Source organism: Dama dama, chromosome 21 (assembly GCF_033118175.1).
Source record: "Dama dama isolate Ldn47 chromosome 21, ASM3311817v1, whole genome shotgun sequence".
Classification (NCBI taxonomy): Eukaryota; Metazoa; Chordata; class Mammalia; order Artiodactyla; family Cervidae; genus Dama; species Dama dama.
This window is the reverse complement of record NC_083701.1, coordinates 70,093,394-70,112,961: the sequence shown is the minus strand read 5'-3', so window position 1 is coordinate 70,112,961 and position 19,568 is coordinate 70,093,394. Positions and strand designations below refer to the sequence as shown.

The following is a 19,568-nucleotide window of genomic DNA, read 5'->3' as shown; positions in this document are numbered from 1 at the left end:
GAAAGTAACAAAAGTTTTTCTTTTCTTTCTCTTCTTTAGGTTTATGAGGTCTGCATTGTTACCAAGAAGTGATATGGTTCGCAGCTGTATGAACTTAACTTTTGGTTTCCTGGTTCTTTTGTGCCCATTTGGTTTGACTAGACCAGTTTTTGTTAGCTACTGGTGCAATATACATGCTGTCAGAGGTAGAGTGAAACTTTTTGCCACTGAGGAGAATGTAGCAAAACAGGAGGAGAGGAGGAGGAGGAAGCGGGGAAGGAGGAAGAGGAATTCGAGATAGAGCTCAGAGTTAGGGATTTTTTTTTTTTTTTTTTTTTGTATTTGTTTTCACTCAGGGTGCCCTGAATTAAAAGTAATGAGACGTACTGTACTAAATCCTTATTTTACACACGAGTGTTAAGAATAACAGTGCTGTTTCACATACATCACAGCTTCTAGAAATAAAGACATGTGGGTATGACATACCTCATTTTTGGGATGATTTAACCCTTCGTAGCCTAGAACATATAATAGCTCTGTAAGGAAGGACTGTCCAGTGTCATCAGCAGACTAGAAAGCAGAGTGAGGTCAAAGGATTCTGGGAGCACCATGATAAAATATAACCCATTCAGAGCCTGGTTATGTGCTTTCATGTCACTTTAAGCAGGTGTGCTGGCAGATGGACTTTCAACATGTGGATAGATGTATTCACTTGCTCATCAGAAGTTTCTAAACTAAAAAGCCATTAAAAAAAAAAAAAAACAAAAACAGAAAAACACCACCTGAACAAAATTAAAAGCCAACTTGCACATGAAAATACAGGGGGAAATGCAAATAATGTTAGGTTAAAGAGATTTTAGGATTACCTCTATGCAGATATTTAAAAGCCATGTAAAACTGTATCCAAAGGCTTTATTTAAAAACAAAACCAAACCCAAGTTAACGGACCACTTTAGAGTTTTAAATAAATGCCTGGCGTGTGTATGTACGTGGAGTAGTGTCTTCCCAGCCTTGAAAACTTTGGTTGTCTACACAGCCTGCAGCACTGCTGACTTCCCGTAAAGCACACAACCACATTCTGGGCTACCGTTTTCAAAACTAACACGTAGTTCTGGTCTGGACCCTGGACGACGAAGGGTTAATGGATTCACACTATACCTTGCTGAACATGTTTAACCTGCTGATCATTTTGGAAAGTAGTACTGGTGCTTTTCAAAATTCCAATTTTGGTCCATCAGATCAGTCTTTGGCTGACTTCCCTTTTTGTAAGAACACTGTGTAACCTGGCATTCAGCAGTGTTAAAGCTGTCAGTCTACACCTCGGCATTTGGAGCTCTAATGATTTATCTTTTTTTTTTTTTTTTGTAAAATTAGAAATACTTAAACAACCTTACAGCGATACACATGCACTGTCTTTTTTTTTTTTTTAAAGTAGGATATCTTGTTATTTTTTTCAAAAGTCCCTAATAATGATTTTTCATCAAAAAAAAAGAAAAGAAAAAAATCCACTACTACTCTATGCTACAGCTAAACTTGGTGGAATGGATCTAGCATATTTAAAAAGTTTGCTCAAAAAAAAAAAAAAAAAGCATGCCTAGGGAGTCATTGTGACAGTGCAAAATACATTTATGTACATCCCTCTTACAAAAACACCAATATGTTAGCATTCCGTGAAGCATGCTGGTTTTCAGGGGGAAAAAAAAATCCTATAAGAGAGTGAAATAGCAGCTCCGAAAGATAGCCTTTTTCTTTTCTTTTCTTGAGGACAACCAAAAAAGTCTTTTTTTTTTTTTTTCTTTCTTTTTTTAACTACTAGAGAAATACCACTAATACATACAGATATAAAAGCAGCATAGAAAGATACAGGTTTCTCACCAACTAGGAATAAAGAGACTAAATGTGGGCACGTGGTTAAACTACAACGCGTCTTCACAGTCGTCCAGCACGTTTACAAGAAAAACACCATTGGGAAACCTCACAGGACAGAAGTGTTTTAACACCAAGAGAACTACTAGTTTTTAATTAAAAATCCAAACAGGGTAGGGTTGAAAAAATTTAGAAAGGGGCTGGAGCTGGAGCCACCATTTTTTTAAAAATTATTTTTCAATATAAAATGAATGAGCTGGAATAGACCCAATGTCTTGCTCTGTGGAACCTTGCAAAAGTGAAGAAACGTTGAGGGTTGTTTAGAGCAGCAGCTGGCTGGTGTCAAAGCTGCCAGGATGCTAATAACTGCAGGCTGAGTCTCTTACTTCTGTGTGTGTATGTATATATACTTATATATATATATAAAGGAGCCTTTTGTGTTATGGCATTTTTTTCTTGCTGTTGTGTTCACATATCCCACTGCAAAATCATCTTTCATTTTTCCTTCTGTTGACCTGGATATTATTATTTCTTTTCAGAAACAGGAAAAAAAACCCCGAACATCTGTGTCTCCTTCCAATATGCTACACATCTGCGCGTTATGTAGCGGGTCTTCAAAGTTCAGTTAGCAACCCACGGACGCCATTCATCTTCTTGTTAAAATGTCTACCGCTGTAGCCAATGCTCATGCCCTTGAGGGTTTTCCTCTTTTTTTTTTTTTTTTCTCCATTATTGGATATAAAGAACATTGTGACTTTTAATATTAGCATTTTTGCTTTCAACAGCAATTAGCAATCTCTTGGTTTGCTGTTTGGTAAAGCATCGGTTAATGAGGTCATCTAGTTTAAAATCCCAGCTACTGGAAAATAACAGGGAGGAGGTCAAATCTATCATTTCATGTTATATTCTCTGCTCTCTTTTCAGTTCTCTAAGGAAAAGAAATCTTTGTTATCCACAATAAGTCATTATGACCCGTTACTGGCCTTCTGTTTTACGATCGCCTCAAGATACAGTTAGGTTCTCTCTTGCTGAAAGTACTGAACCAGGATAGTTCGTCTATAAACAAACAAAACAAAACGAAAACAAAAAGGAAAAAAAAAAAAAAAACAACTTTGAGCATCTGAGGATGAGGACTTGGTTTCGCGTTGGTTGTGTTGTCTTTCCTCCGACAGTTCTGAGTGCACGTCTAGCGAGGTGTCGTCTCTATGGTGGAAGGGGTCCCTGGGGTGGTCGACCTGGGGGTGGCTGCCGGCGGGGTGTCCATCGGGCTCCCGGCCCCGCTGTTGGGCGTGACGGAGGAGCTGACGGCGGGCGTGTCCCCCTGCTGCTGGGCCTGCAGCGTCTGTCCACAGATGTGGTGGTGCTTCTCCCAGTCTTTGTGCTGGCAAAAGGAGCCACAGTACCGGGCCGTGTTACAGCCGCTGCAGGTCTCGCTGGCTTTCCGGCCGCAGTTCCAGCAACTCTACGGGAGGAGGCAGAAGAGGGTGACATCTCCCGTTAGCACCAGGACCGGGCCAAACTCTGAGAAAGAAACTAGGCAGCACTGCCCTCACCCCTTATTTTTAAGAACTGAGAGAATGAAAAATCCATGTGTGTATTTGTACACACGCTGAACACATTGAAGATGCAGGTTTTGGTGCGGTGACTGCACAGACTTCACAAACTCTTAAGACATCTACACAAACTGGTTTGAAACCCTTTCCTGTTTTCGCTGTAAAATTCCTTCTCTTTAGGTTTAGTATCTTCGCATCTAAATTTTCTGTTCACCATACTAACAACTGCTACATCTGAAATTTTTCCTCTCCTAATGCGAATACCCATCCTGGAAAGATACAAAGACACCAGTCCTGGCAGAAGCTTCTTCTTTCTAGACACTAATAGGAATCACAAAGGAACTATGATAATGCTCTGGGGACAACAGAGGATGAGATGGTTGGATGGCATCACCGACTCAAAGGACATGAGTTTGAGTAAACTCCGGGAGTCAGTGATGGACAGGGAGGCCTGGCGTGCTGCAGTCCATGGGGTCGCAAAGAGTCGGACATGACTGAGTGACTGAACTGAACTATTAGATTCAAAGGAATATAGTGGACTAGACAGAGGATTCTATTCCCTGTTCCAACATAGATCAGAGAGTGGGGCACGCATTTAGTTCTCCCTACTGCAATTAATTATTCACTGTACCTGAACACCAAATGGTAGGAAAGTCTAAAAACAATCCCTGTTAACTTCAGCTCCCTTGAGATTGGATCCTTGGTTTGGTTTTACTCTGATATATTTCTAAGGACCCCGTACCTGATTTATACACACACACATATATACACACACACAGTAGGTGCTCAATAAATATTTGTGAAATGAGAGAGTCATATCACCTAACTTTGGCTTTAAAAAAACCAGAACTACTAAAGCTGGGTAAACAATTCTCTTTTCATATACTACTTTCTAGCTGATGGAGTTCCTTTGAAGCTTGTTTGTACCGCAGCAGCTCTGAGCAGTCAGAAAAGCAGAGGAAATTAAAAACTCTAGAGAGTTTTAGCACCCTAGCAAGCCTACTGCGAGTCTCCACTGGTGCTTTCCAAGCAGTGAGAGAAGCAGAAATGAGGCTGCCTCTGAGATAAACACGCCATGAAGCTGGGCACAGGGGCACTAGGCAGAAAAGCCCCTGCCTGGGCAGATCCCGGGGAACGGGGGAGCTTCGGGGAGCACGCTGACGATGGCAGTGTCCTAAGGGCCCTTCTAGGAGCAGGGGGAACTCAGGAAGCCTCCTTGAGATGTTTGTGCCTCCTCTGGCAAGACCATCCACTGTGCAATGTTGTATCCAGTGATCTTAGCTCTGTACCATTCATCCTTTTATTCTTTATTTTCCTTGGTTTTACTTTCTTGCCAAACAAACTTCTGACTGTAATCTGGTAAACCCCAACCAGCTGAAGGTATGTGGCTGTTAACACAATTAAAATATAGTTTTTTAAAGCCCCGATCTATGTGGATACGAAAAAAATCTCCCCACTGTGTTTCCTGTGACTATTTTTGCTTTCAGCATGCTGGTGGCTTGGGTTAAGGTGGGCTCTTAAGCCTATGAAAAATGCGCCAGTGGAATGTCAGCTCATCACCCTGGACTGTGGCTTTCACCACTGTGCAAAGTATGCTAAGGAAATTTTAGCATTCGTCCTAATTTGGCTAACAAATAAACGGCTCTTAAAGTCTTTCAAGTCCTTGAAGCCTATAAACTCAAGAATGATAGCATAAAACGTTTAGAAAGAGCTCAGTCCTGTGTTCATATTTCTTTACCACTCAGAAATTACAGCCTAATGAAGACGAAAAAACAAAAACTTTAAGATCTCAGAGTCTGGCCAGTAGAAGGTGTTTCAAGTGAACATAGCTGAGGAAATCTAGAAGCTTTGATTTCTATGCTAATGTTATAAATAAAAATTTAATTACAATTAATAGTCAATACCAGAACAAAGTAATCTTTTTCTACTGCAGTTTAATTTTCCCAGGAAAATATCTCAAAAAATATGTGCCTCTGATCAGAGGCTTCATGACCATAACCAGAAGCCGTTCTCTCTCAAAATTAACTCAATCTTACTGCATGGACAATGGTGCACAGAGATCTGAACACACATGGCCCGCCCATCCTCCAGAGCAGGGAGGTATGACACTCAGCACCCAGGGTGTTTACTTCCTTGAGCTTTAGGCATTTCAAACAATGCCAGCTGGATCCTGGAACAAACTCAGAAATAAGTGAAATTCCTAAATTACATTAGAAAATCCCAACTAGAGAACACAGACCTAGATCCAAAACAGTATTTTAAGGAAATTAAACATCTAATCTGAGTCAAGTGGCTCCTTTAGGAAATACCCTGGTGTGAGTCCTATCTGTTTCCTGGCAGAGTCACATCTTGGCAGACACAAGGCCGTGACTGCCCGGTTCTCAAGGGCTCCTTCAGATTGAAATCAGATGTAGGTAACCGTCTCAATTTAAGTTGATTAAACACACAGACTAAACCAGGTAATTACAAATGCATGTGTTGGGGAATGGAAGGAGGAGACAGAATGGGGACTTCTTTATTTTTTAAAGTGTTTTGAAAGATGGGAACAATTTTAAGAACAAAAAAGTGGAATAATGCCAAATATAGAAACAGATGTTTTGGATTATAAAGCTGCTGGGAAACGAGACTTTTTTGCCGAGCATCTCTGGATTCTAATCCAGGATTCAAGGGCTCTCATTTTTCCTCCAGTCCCATTCTGAAGTTGTTGAATCCCATTCATTTACCACCCACCACTGAGACAAAACACAACCTACGACTTTAGCAAGGTGCAACAAAGAGTAATTCAAATAAGCTGGTGGGAAGAAACCTGTGTATTTTTTATTGCTCTTGACAATGCATTGCAATGAATGTGTAGGGAACTTTAGCTCAAGTGTTCACAAATGGAAAACTCCAGAGTGCATACTCCTTTTTAAAAGTTCATTAGAGGGACTTCCCTGGCGGTCCACTGGCTAAGACTCTGTGCTCCCAATGCAGGGGGCCAGGTTCAATCCCTGGTCAGGGAACTGGATCCCACATGAAACAGAGTTCCCTGCTGCCTGCTGAGAACAAAGAGTTTTTGCATGCCACAGTGAAAACTGAAAATCTCGCGTGCTGCAACTAAGACTCAGCACAGTCAAATAAATAAAAAATATCTGAAAAATAAAGTCATTAGAAAACAGGCAAATTTCTACTAAGTCCTTCTGGGTGGCTCTACGAAATTTCCTGTTAACTAATTCATACCTGTAAGACCGATGCCAGACCAGGGGCACTTGGCCTCTCAGCCATCACTTCTGGGAACCATGGATCTTATCAGTACTTATGAGTGCAGAAGCTTATGAGTACTCTAATTTGAATCATTTTTAGTTTCTAAGCTTTCTGTCATTCACAAAGGTGGAAAACTGCAAACTGTGTATCATACCCAGGGGTATATCCATAGGGGTATATCCATAAAGGCAGGGTGTTAAGGTGGTCAATGGCTTCATCTAACTTTATGTTTTTCAATTTGTGCTTTTCATATTCAAGCTAGTACTTCCTAATAGTTGCTTGTTTTCTTCATTGATTTTTCAGATAACTGAGCTTTGCTTTCAGTCTTTTAAGTAATGATTCTGGTGACAATTACCACAATGGAATAGACGCCTCAAGAATACCATTTCATAGCAAATTTCGTTCCCAAAGTCCATGGCACTTTATAGTCTTCCTTTACTTGTGATAATATTATTCTTTTTTCAGCATAAGGAATATTCTTCCTCCCTATCATGAGAATCAGCCATTTTCCAAAACTAGGCTAGGATTCAGATGAAGAATAGGAGGCAGAACACAGCCCTCCCTTTATAAATGTACTGACACTACATACGACGTGGAAATGATGAGTTGAAGCTTTCGGTGCCAGTGCTGTATGTCAAGGACTATTGACACTTGTCTCATATCAACAGTTCTTTTTGTCCCTATGAACAAAATTATTTCCTTCATCTGGTTATTTTAGATACAGAGAGACTGGTCTTTCTGTCCTACTAGCAAAATAATAAATAGCTTTTCTGGTTCTTACCGTTGGAAATTCCTTTTATAAGAAACAAAACATTTTATCCTAAGAAGTTTCTGCAGCTATTATCCACCTATAATTCCAAAAAAACAAAAAAACAAAAAAAAAAACCCTTGCACACAAGTGATGCCCAAAGAATAAAGCAGAATGATTATAATTGAAATTCCCAAAAGGTAAGTAACTTTTTACAGTAAATAACTTCCATATCTATGAAATTACACAGGCAAGGTTTGACTCACAGTCTTTGGACTGCAAACCACTCTTTCTAAAATGCCACACCTTGTCCATTGCAGATCCTTCTCATAACCTGTTTTGGCAGGAATAATGTTAGAAGGGCACTTCAACCATAAATGTTGACAGATGTTGGACCAGGAAGTTGTAACCAAAGAAAAGGTATTATCATGGTATGTAATGGAATGGCTTCTAATTTTGAGTGGCTTCAGCGTCACTCTTTCTTGGTTTTTCACCTCCAGCTACATCACTAGTGGCTTTAGAACCACAGGCAAATTACTTAACCTCCTAGAGTGGCAGTACCTATAAAGTAGGAAGTATAACTATAGGATTATTCAGGATCATATCAGTGCTAACTAAGGGGTCTGGATGCTCAGTGGATCGTGAATAAATGGCAGGAACTAATACCACCTCCTCCTCCTGGCGCTGGCTGAAAGCAAATGAGACCACACACATCTCTGCAGGGCTCAACCTTTACAATCAGAAAGCTCGTGGTCCGGTGCCTCCCCTTGATGGACACCGACAGCTACACAGCTAGAACGAGTCCTTACTTCCACTAACATGTCATTAGTGGCCACTTACTTCTTCTCCTTCCTTTACTGCCCTCAGATCTTCTGAAGATTTACCACTGACCATCTCCCCATTCATCCTTTTTAAAGATAATTTCCATCGCTGGACTTTCCTGCAGTCCAGTGGATAAGACTCCATGCTCCCAAAGCAGGAGGCCTGTGTTCCACCCTTGGTTGGAGAACCAAGATTCCACATGCCACTGGCATAGACAAAAAATTTTTTTAAAAATTTAAAAAACAAATTTTCCTTGTGGCATGTCCCTCTAACTTTGGTTTTAAGATACAAAAATTCTGTTTCTTATACTATAACCTTTCTGGTTTCTATTTTTTTATGTGCCTCTAAATATTTGGCAAGGAGGGAAGTTGGTGTAAAGAAAAGAAATATACTTTCCTCCCTACAGGCTCCCTTTCAGTCATGGTTTTAACTATTGGCTGTTAAGAAAATGACTCTTAAATCATCTTCCTGCCTTTATTTCCTTCGTGAGCTTCTCTTCCTTTCAAATGCCTGTTCTGTAGCACTACCAGGATGCTCCCCTGTTATCTGAGTCAGTAATCCCCAAACCCAACTCCCTGGCATGGTCCTTTTCAGTCACTGGCAACAATCAGGCCAAAGACTTTGTCATCTCATTGGAAACTCCCCAACAACCTCTCAGAGCCAAACCCGACAGACCTTGCTTCTCTCCTGATCTCCCTTCCTTTCCTATCTCACAGTTATTATTGAAATTTCTTCCCTGCCCTTCCTGTTACAATAGCTTCTTAATTGATTTTTTTGTCTCTCTCTTACATATTTACACTGCTCATTTGTAAGGAGACTTTTTATAAAAAATATTTCTACTTATCTTACTTGTACCTCTTACCCACTTTCCCAGATAAGTCACAGAAACATTATCCCAGTTTCATAGATGAGCAAACCAAAGTTCCGAGAGGTGAATCACGCCAGATCGTTCTGGGCCCAGTGGATCAGCCACTACACCATGAACATCTACGGATTCAGACAGCCGGCCTTTTAGTAAATGAAACAAATAAGCAAAAATCTTGAATTAGCATAGATTCAGCTCCTACTCTGAAAGCTCCAGATTCTTCTGGGGATCAACAGGGCTGATCAGATTGTGAGGGCTTTTCCAGGAGCCATGTTGTGAGACTTCGAGGTGGCTACATGCGAGAGTCCCCTGGGGCCATCCCTAGAGTCTGGGTCGCACTGCACAGGATCCCCTGGGGATGGCTCCATGAACTCTAGAGGGGGCAAAAAAGATGAACCTCTCAGATTGACCCGTTTACAATATTAGGGCTCAGAAAGTTCTGGAAATGAAGTCTGAAGGTTCAATCACTGTTTCTACTTAAGTGCCACAAAACCACCCAATATAAGCATGTGCATTTCTGCACCTACTTAGGAATATGAATAAAGACTGCTTCAATCTGTGGTGAAATATCACTTTAATAGCTTCAACACAAAACTAACTATTGGAACAGCACAATTATTGACTTTCTGTTTGAGGCTCAATTCCAGTCATGTCCTTTGAATTCCTGAACTAGAAAAAGTTATGGATCTCAAAGAAATGCTGCAGCACGTTCCTTTTGAAATAGTTCTAACTTAACAATATTCACTGGAAAAAAAAAAGACTATATATGTTTACAGATAGGAACTAGAAGTGAATATAGAAAAAAATAAAACAGTTGAGGACAGCCAGATTCAATGATTTTCCTTTCTTTTGATTTTATGCTAATACTGGCTTTACATTCTTGATGAAACATGTAATACACTATAAAAGATAAAGTACAGAAAATGTCATTTGCTTGTATCTGCCTAAGCAGTCCAGTATCTTTCATATGGTTGTGATAACTATTACTAGTCTATAAACCAAAGTGAAATTAGAGAATGGATGAGGCAATATGAGGGTGGCATGGATAGTGTGTGGAGGGTAGCTTACAGAATAGCTGCTGACTTATCCTTAAGCGTCAGATGAAACAAAACTTCCTTCCAGAAGCCTTTGTACTAAACTCCATTAAGACTGAGAATTTAGTGATTTGACTCTTCTAACGAGTTATGGTGAGGACAAAGGTAGAGACCAGGGTACCTCCAGCGCCTGGTGCTATCTCTGTCACATAATAAAAGCTCAATAATTTGTTATTGGTAGAATAAACACATAAATGAATATAATTTAGAGTAATATGTATCAAATAACAGGTCACAAACATGAGTTTTTAAAAGAATGTCTATTCATTTCTGGGTACAGATTGAAAAATCAATGGATCCTACATTTGATGGGAATATATACAAATTTCAATCAATTGCTATGATGGCTAGACCAATCATTCATTTCAACAAATAAAGAACAATTCAGAAAATTTCTGGAGCGCTATGCTACATGGATCTTGGTTGCTGTTGTTCAGTCTCTAAGTGGTGTCCAATTCCTTGTGACCCCATGGGCTGTAGGACACCAGGTTCCTCTGTCCTGCACTATCTCACAGGGCCGACTCACATTCATGTCCATCGAATCCGTGATACTATCCAACCATCTCATTGTCTGCTGTCATCCTCTCCTTTTGACTTCAATCTTTCCCAGCATCAGGGTATTTTCCAATGAGTTGACTCCTTACATCAGGTGGCCCAAGTACTGGAGTTAAGCTTCAGCAATAGTCTTTCCAATGAATATTCAGGGTTGATTTCCTATAAGATTGACTGCTTTGATCTCCTTGCAGTCCAAGGAAGTCCCAAGAGTTTTTTCCAGCACCACAATTCAAAAGCATCAGTTCTTCAGTGCTCAATTCTTTATGCTCCAACTCTCACATCCGTACATGACCACTGGAAAAACTGTCTTTAACTATATGAGCCTTTCTCAGCAAAGTGATGTCTCTGCTTTTTAATATGCTGTCTAGGTTGGTCATAGCTTTCCAAGCAGCAAGTGTCTTAATTTCATGGATGCAGTCACCATCTGCAGTGATTTTGGAGCCCATGAAAATAAAATCTGTTACTGCTTCCACTCTTCCCCTCCTATTTGCCAAGAAGTGGTGGGACTACATGCCATGATCTTCATTTTTTAAATGGCAAGTTTCAAGCCAGCATTTTCACTCTCTCCCCTTCATCAAGAGGCTCTTTAGTTCCTCTTCACTTTCTGTTATTACAGTGGTATCATCTGCATATCTGAGGTTGTTGATATTTCTCCTGGCCATCTTGATTCCAGCTTGTGCTTCATCCAGCCCAGCATTTCTCATGATGTACTCTGCATAGAAGTTAAGTGAGTAGGGTGACAATATACAGCCTTGACGTACTCCTTTCCCAACTCTGAACCAGTCAGTTGTTTTATGTAAGGTTTTAGCTGTTGCTTCTTCACCCACATACAGGTTTCTCAGAAGACAGGTAAGGTGGTCTGGTATTCCCATCTCTTTAAGAATTTTCCACAAGTTGTTGTGATCCACATGTTAAAGGCTTTCACATAGTCAATGAAGCAGAAGTAGATGTTTCTCTGGAACTCGCTTGCTTTCTCCATGATCCAGCAAAGGTTGGCAATTTGATTCCCAGTTCCTTTACCTCTTTGAAACCCAGCCTGTACACCTGGAAATTCTTAGCTGACATACTGCTGAAGCCTAGCTCGAAGGATTTTGAGCATGACTGTGATAGGATGTGAAATGAGCATAATTGTACAGTAGTTTGAACATTCTTTGGCATTGCCCTTCTTTGGGATTAGAATGAAAACTGACCTTTTCCAGTCTTGTGGCCACTGCTGAGTTTTCCACATTTGCTGACATACTGAGTGCAGCACTTTAACAGTATCATCTTTTAGGATTTTAAATACCGCAGCTGGAATTCCATCACCTCCACTAGCTTTGTTTGGAGTAATGTTTTCTAAGGCCCACTTGACTTCACACTCCAGGATGTCTGGCTCTAGGTGAGTGATCACACCACTGTGATTATCTGGATCATTAAGACCTTTCTTGTATAGTTCCACTATGTATTCTCGCCACCTCTTCTTAATCTCTTGTGCTTCTGTTAGGTCCTTATGGTTTCTGTCTTTTATCATGCCCATCCTTGCATGAAATGTTCCCTTGATATCTCCAATTCTCTTGAAGAGACCTCTAGTCTTGCCCAGTCTATTGCTTTCCTCTATTTCTTTGCATTGTTCCTTTTAAATAGGCCTTCTTATCTCTCCTTGCTATTCTCTGGAACTCTGCGTTCAGTTGGGTGTATCTTTCCCTTTCTCCTGTGCCTTTTGCTTCTCTTCTTTCCTCAGTTATCATTAAGCCTCCTCAGACAACCAATTTGCCTTCTTGCATTTCTTTTTCTTTGGGATAATTTTGGTCACTGCCTCCTGAACAATCTTATGAACCTCTGTCCATAGTTCTTCAGACATTCTGTCTACCAGATCTAATCCCTTGAATTATTCACCACCTACACTATAATCAAAAAGGATTTGATTTAGGTCATATCTGAATGACCTAACGGTTTTCCTTACTTCAATTTAAACCTGAATTTTGTAGTAAGGAGCTCATGATCTGAGCAACAGTCAGCTCCAGGTCTTAATTTTGCTAACTCTATATAGCTTCTGCATCTTTGGCTGCAAAGAACATAATCAATGTGATTTTGGTATTGACCATCTGGTGAGGTCCATGTGTAAAGTCAAATTGTGCTGTTGGAAAAGGGTGTTTGCTATGACCAGCATGTTCTCTTGACAAAACTCTGTTAGCCTTTGCCCTATTTCACTTTGTACTCCAAGGCCAATCTTGCCTGTTATTAAGGCTACCTTTTGACTTACTACTTTTGCATTTCAATCCCCTATGACAAAAAGGACATCATTTTTTGCTGTGTTGTAGGTCTTCACAGAACCAGTCAACTTTAGTTTCTTTGGCATCAGTGGTTGGGGCACAGACTTGGATTACTTGGATGTTGAATGGTTTGCTTAGAAAGCAACTGAAATCATTCTGTTCTTTTTGAGATTGTGCCCAAGTACCACATTTTGGACTCTTTCATGGACTATGAGGGCTATTCCATTTCTTTCAAGGGGTTCTTGCTCACAGTAGTAGATATAATGGTCATCAGAATTAAATTTGCCCATTTCTGCCCATTTTGTCCATCTATTCCTAAGATTGGAGGTTCAGTCTTACCATCTCCTGCTTGGCCACATCCAGTTTACCTTGACTCATGGACAAAACATTCCAGGTTCCTATGCAATATTGTTCTTTACAGCATCAGACTTTACTTTCACCACCAGACACAATCCACAGCTGAGGGTCATCTCCACCCTGGCCCAGCTGCTTCACTCTTATTGGCGCTATTAGGAATTGCTCTCTGCTCTTCCCAGTAGCATACTGGACACCTTATGACCTGGGAGTCTCATCTTCCAGTATTATATCATTTTGTCTTCTCATATACTCTATGGGGTTTTCTAGGCAAGAATACTGGAGTGGGTTGCTGTTTCTTTCTCCAGTGGGCCATGTCAGAACTCTTCACCAGGACCCATCCATCTTGGAAGGCCCTTCACAGCACGGCTCTTAGCTTCATTGAGTTACACAAGCCCTTTCGCCATGTCAAGGCTCTGATCCATGGAGGGGAGCTGGGTCTTGTTTGAGGCCAAATGGCTAAAACTCAAGAAAACTCTCTGAATATAAAAATACAGCTAAGAATTCTGAGTAGCATCTACACTGCCTTCTCTGCAGATCAGCTGGGCCATGAAGTCCTAACCTAACAGAGTCCCCTATCCTGGGGCCAACTGTGGTAAGGCGGGAGTAGGAAAGGGAACTCTATCCAAGCCCAAAGAAACCAGAGTTGTCCTGGCTCTGTTCTGAAAGGGCCCAGGATTTCCTAGACTTGAGGTGACGTCTAAGCATCACTGCTGGGGTGGCTTTTATCAGGTGATTTCTTCTAAGAGGTGCACATTCTTGAATGTGAGGAAAGAACAGGGTGCAGGAAAATAATTGCTAGATTCCAAATTGTATATTCAGTCTTAAATTCCTGAGAGGGAAGAAAAGTATTTCTTTACAAATTCAAGCTAAGATTGAGCAAAAGATACAACTTAGATTGTTCTCAGACACTGTTATTCCTCAGGGGAATTTCAGCATTAATTTATGACTAATAGATTAACCACCACCCCCCCCCCCCTTTTAGTCAAGTCCTTGATTAAACCCTTTGTGTGTGTGTTTGGGGTGTGTGTGTGTGTGTATGTATGTGCCCGTGGACTCATGGGCAAGTCTGGAGGAGTCTGGGCTTCATTCAAATGAAACCTCTCTTCCATCTTGGAAAACGTCTATATTACTTTTGATGAGAAGAGGCGTGATGCCTCGAGAGCCTCAATCCCCCGCAAGTCTTACAAGTGGTCTTGCGGTTTAAGAACAGAAGTAGGAAACCAGATTAAAATTGCCTTTCTTTATCTGTATCCAAAAATACCTTCATGATCCTTATTTCATTGTTCTGAAACAAAGTAAGGAGGGTGGTATGCTGAGAGCCCCAGTGGAGATCCTGCCAACCCCCAGCTGTGTGACTAGCCAAGTGAGCCTCTTCACCTGCAATGTGATTAAAACTGATTATGTCTCAGAGTTGTAGCCACCACATGAGATGAGAAAACCAAAGCTTTTAGAGGTTTAGTGTTTTATTTTTTTTAAATCACAGAATTATGGAGCCAGAAATTAAATGCGGCCCTCTGACTTCCAAGCCTTTTCTACTAGCATGCTGCTGCTGCTGCTGCTAAGTCACTTCAGTTGTGTCCGACTCTGTGCAACCCCATAGACGGCAGCCCACCAGGCTTCCCCGTCTCTGGGATCCTCCAGGCAAGAACACTGGAGTGGGTTGCCATTTCCTTCTCCAATGCATGAAAGTGAAAAGGGAAAGTGAAGTTGCTCAGTCATCTCCGACTCTTCACGACCCCATGGACTGCAGCCTACCAGGCTCCTCTGTCCATGGGATTTTCCAGGCAACAGTACTGGAGTGGGTTGCCATTGCCTTGGTCTATTTTAAAATCCTTGAGAAATGTCACTGAAGACTAGGGTAATACTATATTAAAAATCAGTTTCTCAAGACATCAGGAAAAAAAAAAAAAACAGTTACCTTAGAAGATCACTCATATCTAGGTTATTTCATCCTATCTACTATTTATAGCTACTGATTGATACACCAGATTTTTATCATGCTAAATACCAGTGTCAAGTTCATATATTCTTCTGGATATTGGATATAAAGGTACAAAGATTATAGATACTAAAGAGATATAGCACTATTAGCCAAATATAAAGACTTAATTCTCAATTTCTCTAAGATATTTATCTTCAGAATTTAGTGACCTATAAAATATTCTTATAATGCATAACAGCCCTAAAATGTTTATATGAAAGTGATAATGTTTTAATGATGTGCCTCACAGTATCACTAACTTGAAGAGAGCAGGACAAATTCTGTCCAAAAGATGGTAATAAAATGTTCTTTCAAAAAACATGGAACAAAGTCCTTAAACATCTTAGCCATAAGATGCCAATAAAATTGAATTCATATCTAGTTTAATTAAACAATGGAAGTCAGGTGGTAAAGGATAGAAAACTTCCCTTTGTCCCTCCTTTCCTGGGAAACTTTCAAAGGTTGAAAATCAATTCCTTTTGTCCCCTTGTTATTCATCTGCTACACATTAAATAGAAACTCTGGGTATCGAGTAATTCCCATAGGGTCTTTCATCTACAGAGAAGCCTGGTACAAATTAAATTCTTACTCTCCTTCATGAATTATAGATATGTGTTGTAGTGGACCGTTGATTTATCAGCATATGCTTTTGCTAGTTCAGCGTGGTGTGACAAGCTAAGGGCAGTCCTTCTCTAAGGCTATCTTGGGTTGCGGATTGGGGTGCTGTATTAATATAGAGCATTATCATGTTGTTCTGACTTCACAGTCTCTGTTTAAAAGGCACCCTGTTAGACACTGTGTTTTAGTTACCTCCGTGATCCTTCAGCCATTTAGGTTACCTGTGTATGTGTGTTCTAATACACTGTAATAACACTAAAATGTGTAACATCACATCTGCCAGTGATGTGATGCTTATGAAATGACCATCGTAATGGTTATTACACATAACGTGCAAGAACAGACAGTGCAGATCTCTTAGGAATTCTTAACTGATGCAAGAGTTGGTTTAGCATTGAACTTCAGAACCAATAGTTAAGGAAATAAATTTGACCCCTGCCTGCAATATATCTTCAGGTGACACAGCTTAGATAGGGTCTCTGTCCTAAATCCTGGCTTTTAGAAGGAAACCACAGATATATGATAACCCACACACATACACACTCAGTTTTCAATCTCTAGTGCCAGAAGTTCTAAGCATTTCACTTGAATCTGTTCCCCACCAAATACGCTAAAACTCTTTTTTGCGGCAGGTGTTCTTTCAGGTCTTTAACAAAGACAAAATTTGGTCAGCTCTCGGCGGATTTCTAAGTGCCAGGCCTCCCTGCACCGCGCGTTTCCCCCTCAGACACGAGTCTGTCTCTGGCCCAACATGCACCTCGGCTAGTCTCCTCCCGCCCTCGCGAGACCCGCCCTCGGAGCCGAAGCCTCTCCCGCAGGGGCCTCACCTCGCTCGAGTCCTCCTGCTGGTTGATGACGGCGAGCGCGTCCTCCGCCGCCTGCCGCTTGGCCTCGGCCACCGTGCGCTCCATCTTGGCGCGCTCCGACGTGATCATGTCGTGCGCTTTCCGCTCGGCCTCGGACACGGCCTTCTGCAGCTCGGTCATGGCCTGCCGCTTCACCTCGTTGACCGCCTCCTCTGCGGGCCGGGCAGGGGGGACCGGACAAGAGAACAAGCTCGGTTAGCGTGCGGCCCGGGCTCCCGACCCGTCACCACAGAACGCGAGACACGCGCGACTCCCGGCCCGTACCGGGAGGGTCTTCCAGACCTCTAAAGGCCCACGTTCTGGAAATATTTAGGAAACGCAAAGGGTGAAGCCTTGTTCCTTTAATTTACACTCCTGGGAATACCTTTTATATTTCTGTAGCCTCACGATAACTGGACTACCAAACTAGTGTTCCAGACAGGATCCTGAGATCAGACTAAGTAGTCAGAAGACAAAAATTACCACAAGAAATCCGTCTACATAACTGAGACCCACGAAGAAGAATAAGGTGTTTTGCCACAATGAAATATGAACATAGAGAGTCCATGGGTAATGCTTTCAGGAAACGAGAGGAAGGGAATAGATTTTACACAGACACATATATAAATGCAAACACTTGTTTTGCTGGTGAAAGATACAGTAATGAAAAGGTGTCTCATGACAATTAATGCAGACCTTTGAAAGAAAATCCAAGATGAAACAAATGGAAGATCCAGCTTTTCATTTCCTAAGTGATGCGGATATTAAAAAAAAATCATTTTCTCATTTCCAAATTTTTCAGTTGTAGTCCATCTACTGAATCAAATATAAGTAGTTTTGCATAACCAACTGTTGCACTAGACAAATATAATTGAATCATACTGCAGGCCAAAACAATCAGGCCTGACTACAAACCTGCAAGGTGTCAAATTAGCTCTTTATTTTTGGCTGTGGAAAGGGTGCAAAGATTTGACTAATGTACAACATAAGATTGACAACTAAAACAAGTAATTTCCATTTAAAAAAATTAACTGTTCTAATTAACAAGGGAAAATATCCTCCCCCTGAATTAGTTTATCTAATTTTCATCTTTATTCAAAGCAAAATGACAATGATTAATTGAAAATTTAATAAGCAGTAATTATTAACTTGGCAAATCTCGTACCAATTAACACTCTATTAAAACTAATTATGACATGTTTCATTCAAGTGTTTGCACTTACTTGTTTCACTCACTTAAAAAGCACCTTAATTAAATGTTCTGTTTAATTAAAAACATAGATTCCTAATAAAAATGTTATACTGCAGATTAAAAATGTTGAGATACAAATACTCCTAGAGTTCTTTAAATTTCTATGTTTTATTTCACACCTCCATAGTTCATGACTTGAGGATCAGGAGAAGCCCTCCACTATTAATTAATAATCATGACTTTCGTAGCCTCCACCATTTTTTACAGCACTATTCTGAAGTTCACTCATTTGTAACTACTGTCTGCTAGATTTTATAAACTAAATTAAAAGGGAAAGATCCAGACAGGACATATTAACTGAAATATGTTCAGCATTTTTTGGTTGCTTTAAATATGCATTTAAAACCTGGATGGAAGCAGAGCACTGCACAGAGGTGGCAGCACCTTCACCAGCAGGTGGAAAGATACCTTTATTATCCTATCGTAAAGGCTTGGGGCACTAGGGAAGCACTGCCCTTCTAACTGTATAGACAGGGTCTAATTTGGTTTGAATATTCAAGGTGAATTAAAATTCTATCTAAGTGGTAATACAGGACAATAATTTTTGCTTACGATCAAAGCTGTAGCTTGACTAATTGTATATGCAAATCAGGCAATTTATATTTAAATTATGCATTCCTATTCTAATCCCACAGGCATATACAGATCAGCAAAGAGAATTGGTAGGACATTTACAAGGTGCTTGAATATTTATTACCAACAGCAAACATTCATTGATTGTTTGAAAAATGTACTGAAGAAAACAGTTGCAATTTAAAAACTATATATATGGTAGCCTTTCTCCAATTTTATAAAGACCTTTTAAACTACAGAGTATATTTTGTTACCTTTTCTATTGCTTTTAAAAATACCACTTTTAGGGGAAAAGTGATATGGCCTTCAATATTTTGTTAGGATTCCAAATATTTAATATGTATCTTGTTATTACATTGTATTATTAGGGTAACATGCAAACTTTGAATAGGGTCTAGAGGTTAAATAATTATATTGTATTAATGTTAATATCCTGATTGTGGTAACCATACTATGGTTATATAAGAGGATGTCCTTGTTCTTATTAGGAAATACACAGTAAAATGTTTAGGGTAAAAGGATATCACGTCTGCAATTTACTCTGAAGTGCTTGGGAAAAATATATATATAATGCATAAACAGAAAAAGAGTGAAGGAAAGATGGAAACACAGAGAGAAGACATCAAAGCAAATATGGTGAAATAGGGAAAACTGGGAGAAAGTTATATGAGATTGTTTATACTATTTTCTGCAACTCTTTCTGCAAGTTTGAAATCATTTAAAAATAAAATGGTGCAAAATATTATATGATGTACTTTCGAGCACAGGACATAATTCCAAAATTATAATTTTCTCTGAAAAAAAGACACATGGGTTACATTCCATTGAATTTTAGATAATTGATATTAGCATTTGATATTGTTCAAATGCTTTAAACTTGATTTTATTTACCTATATTTGTCACAAAGGTAATGTATAATAGTTTCATTGCAAAGACACACTTTATATGTTTTGTCTAAAAAAAA

General features: G+C 40.1%; 1 protein-coding gene across 1 annotated transcript in view; it reads right to left on the bottom strand.

The window, feature by feature from the left end:
* Positions 1-1,321: 1,321 nt before the first annotated feature.
* RUNX1T1 (RUNX1 partner transcriptional co-repressor 1) overlaps positions 1,322-19,568 on the bottom strand; it is a 140,109-nt gene continuing 121,862 nt past the window's right edge. Inside the window, 2 exon segments of the mRNA XM_061123808.1 lie at positions 1,322-3,307; positions 16,761-16,951. Of these exon segments, the coding sequence (XP_060979791.1) occupies positions 3,032-3,307; positions 16,761-16,951 (467 nt within the window). The 3' untranslated portion in view covers positions 1,322-3,031.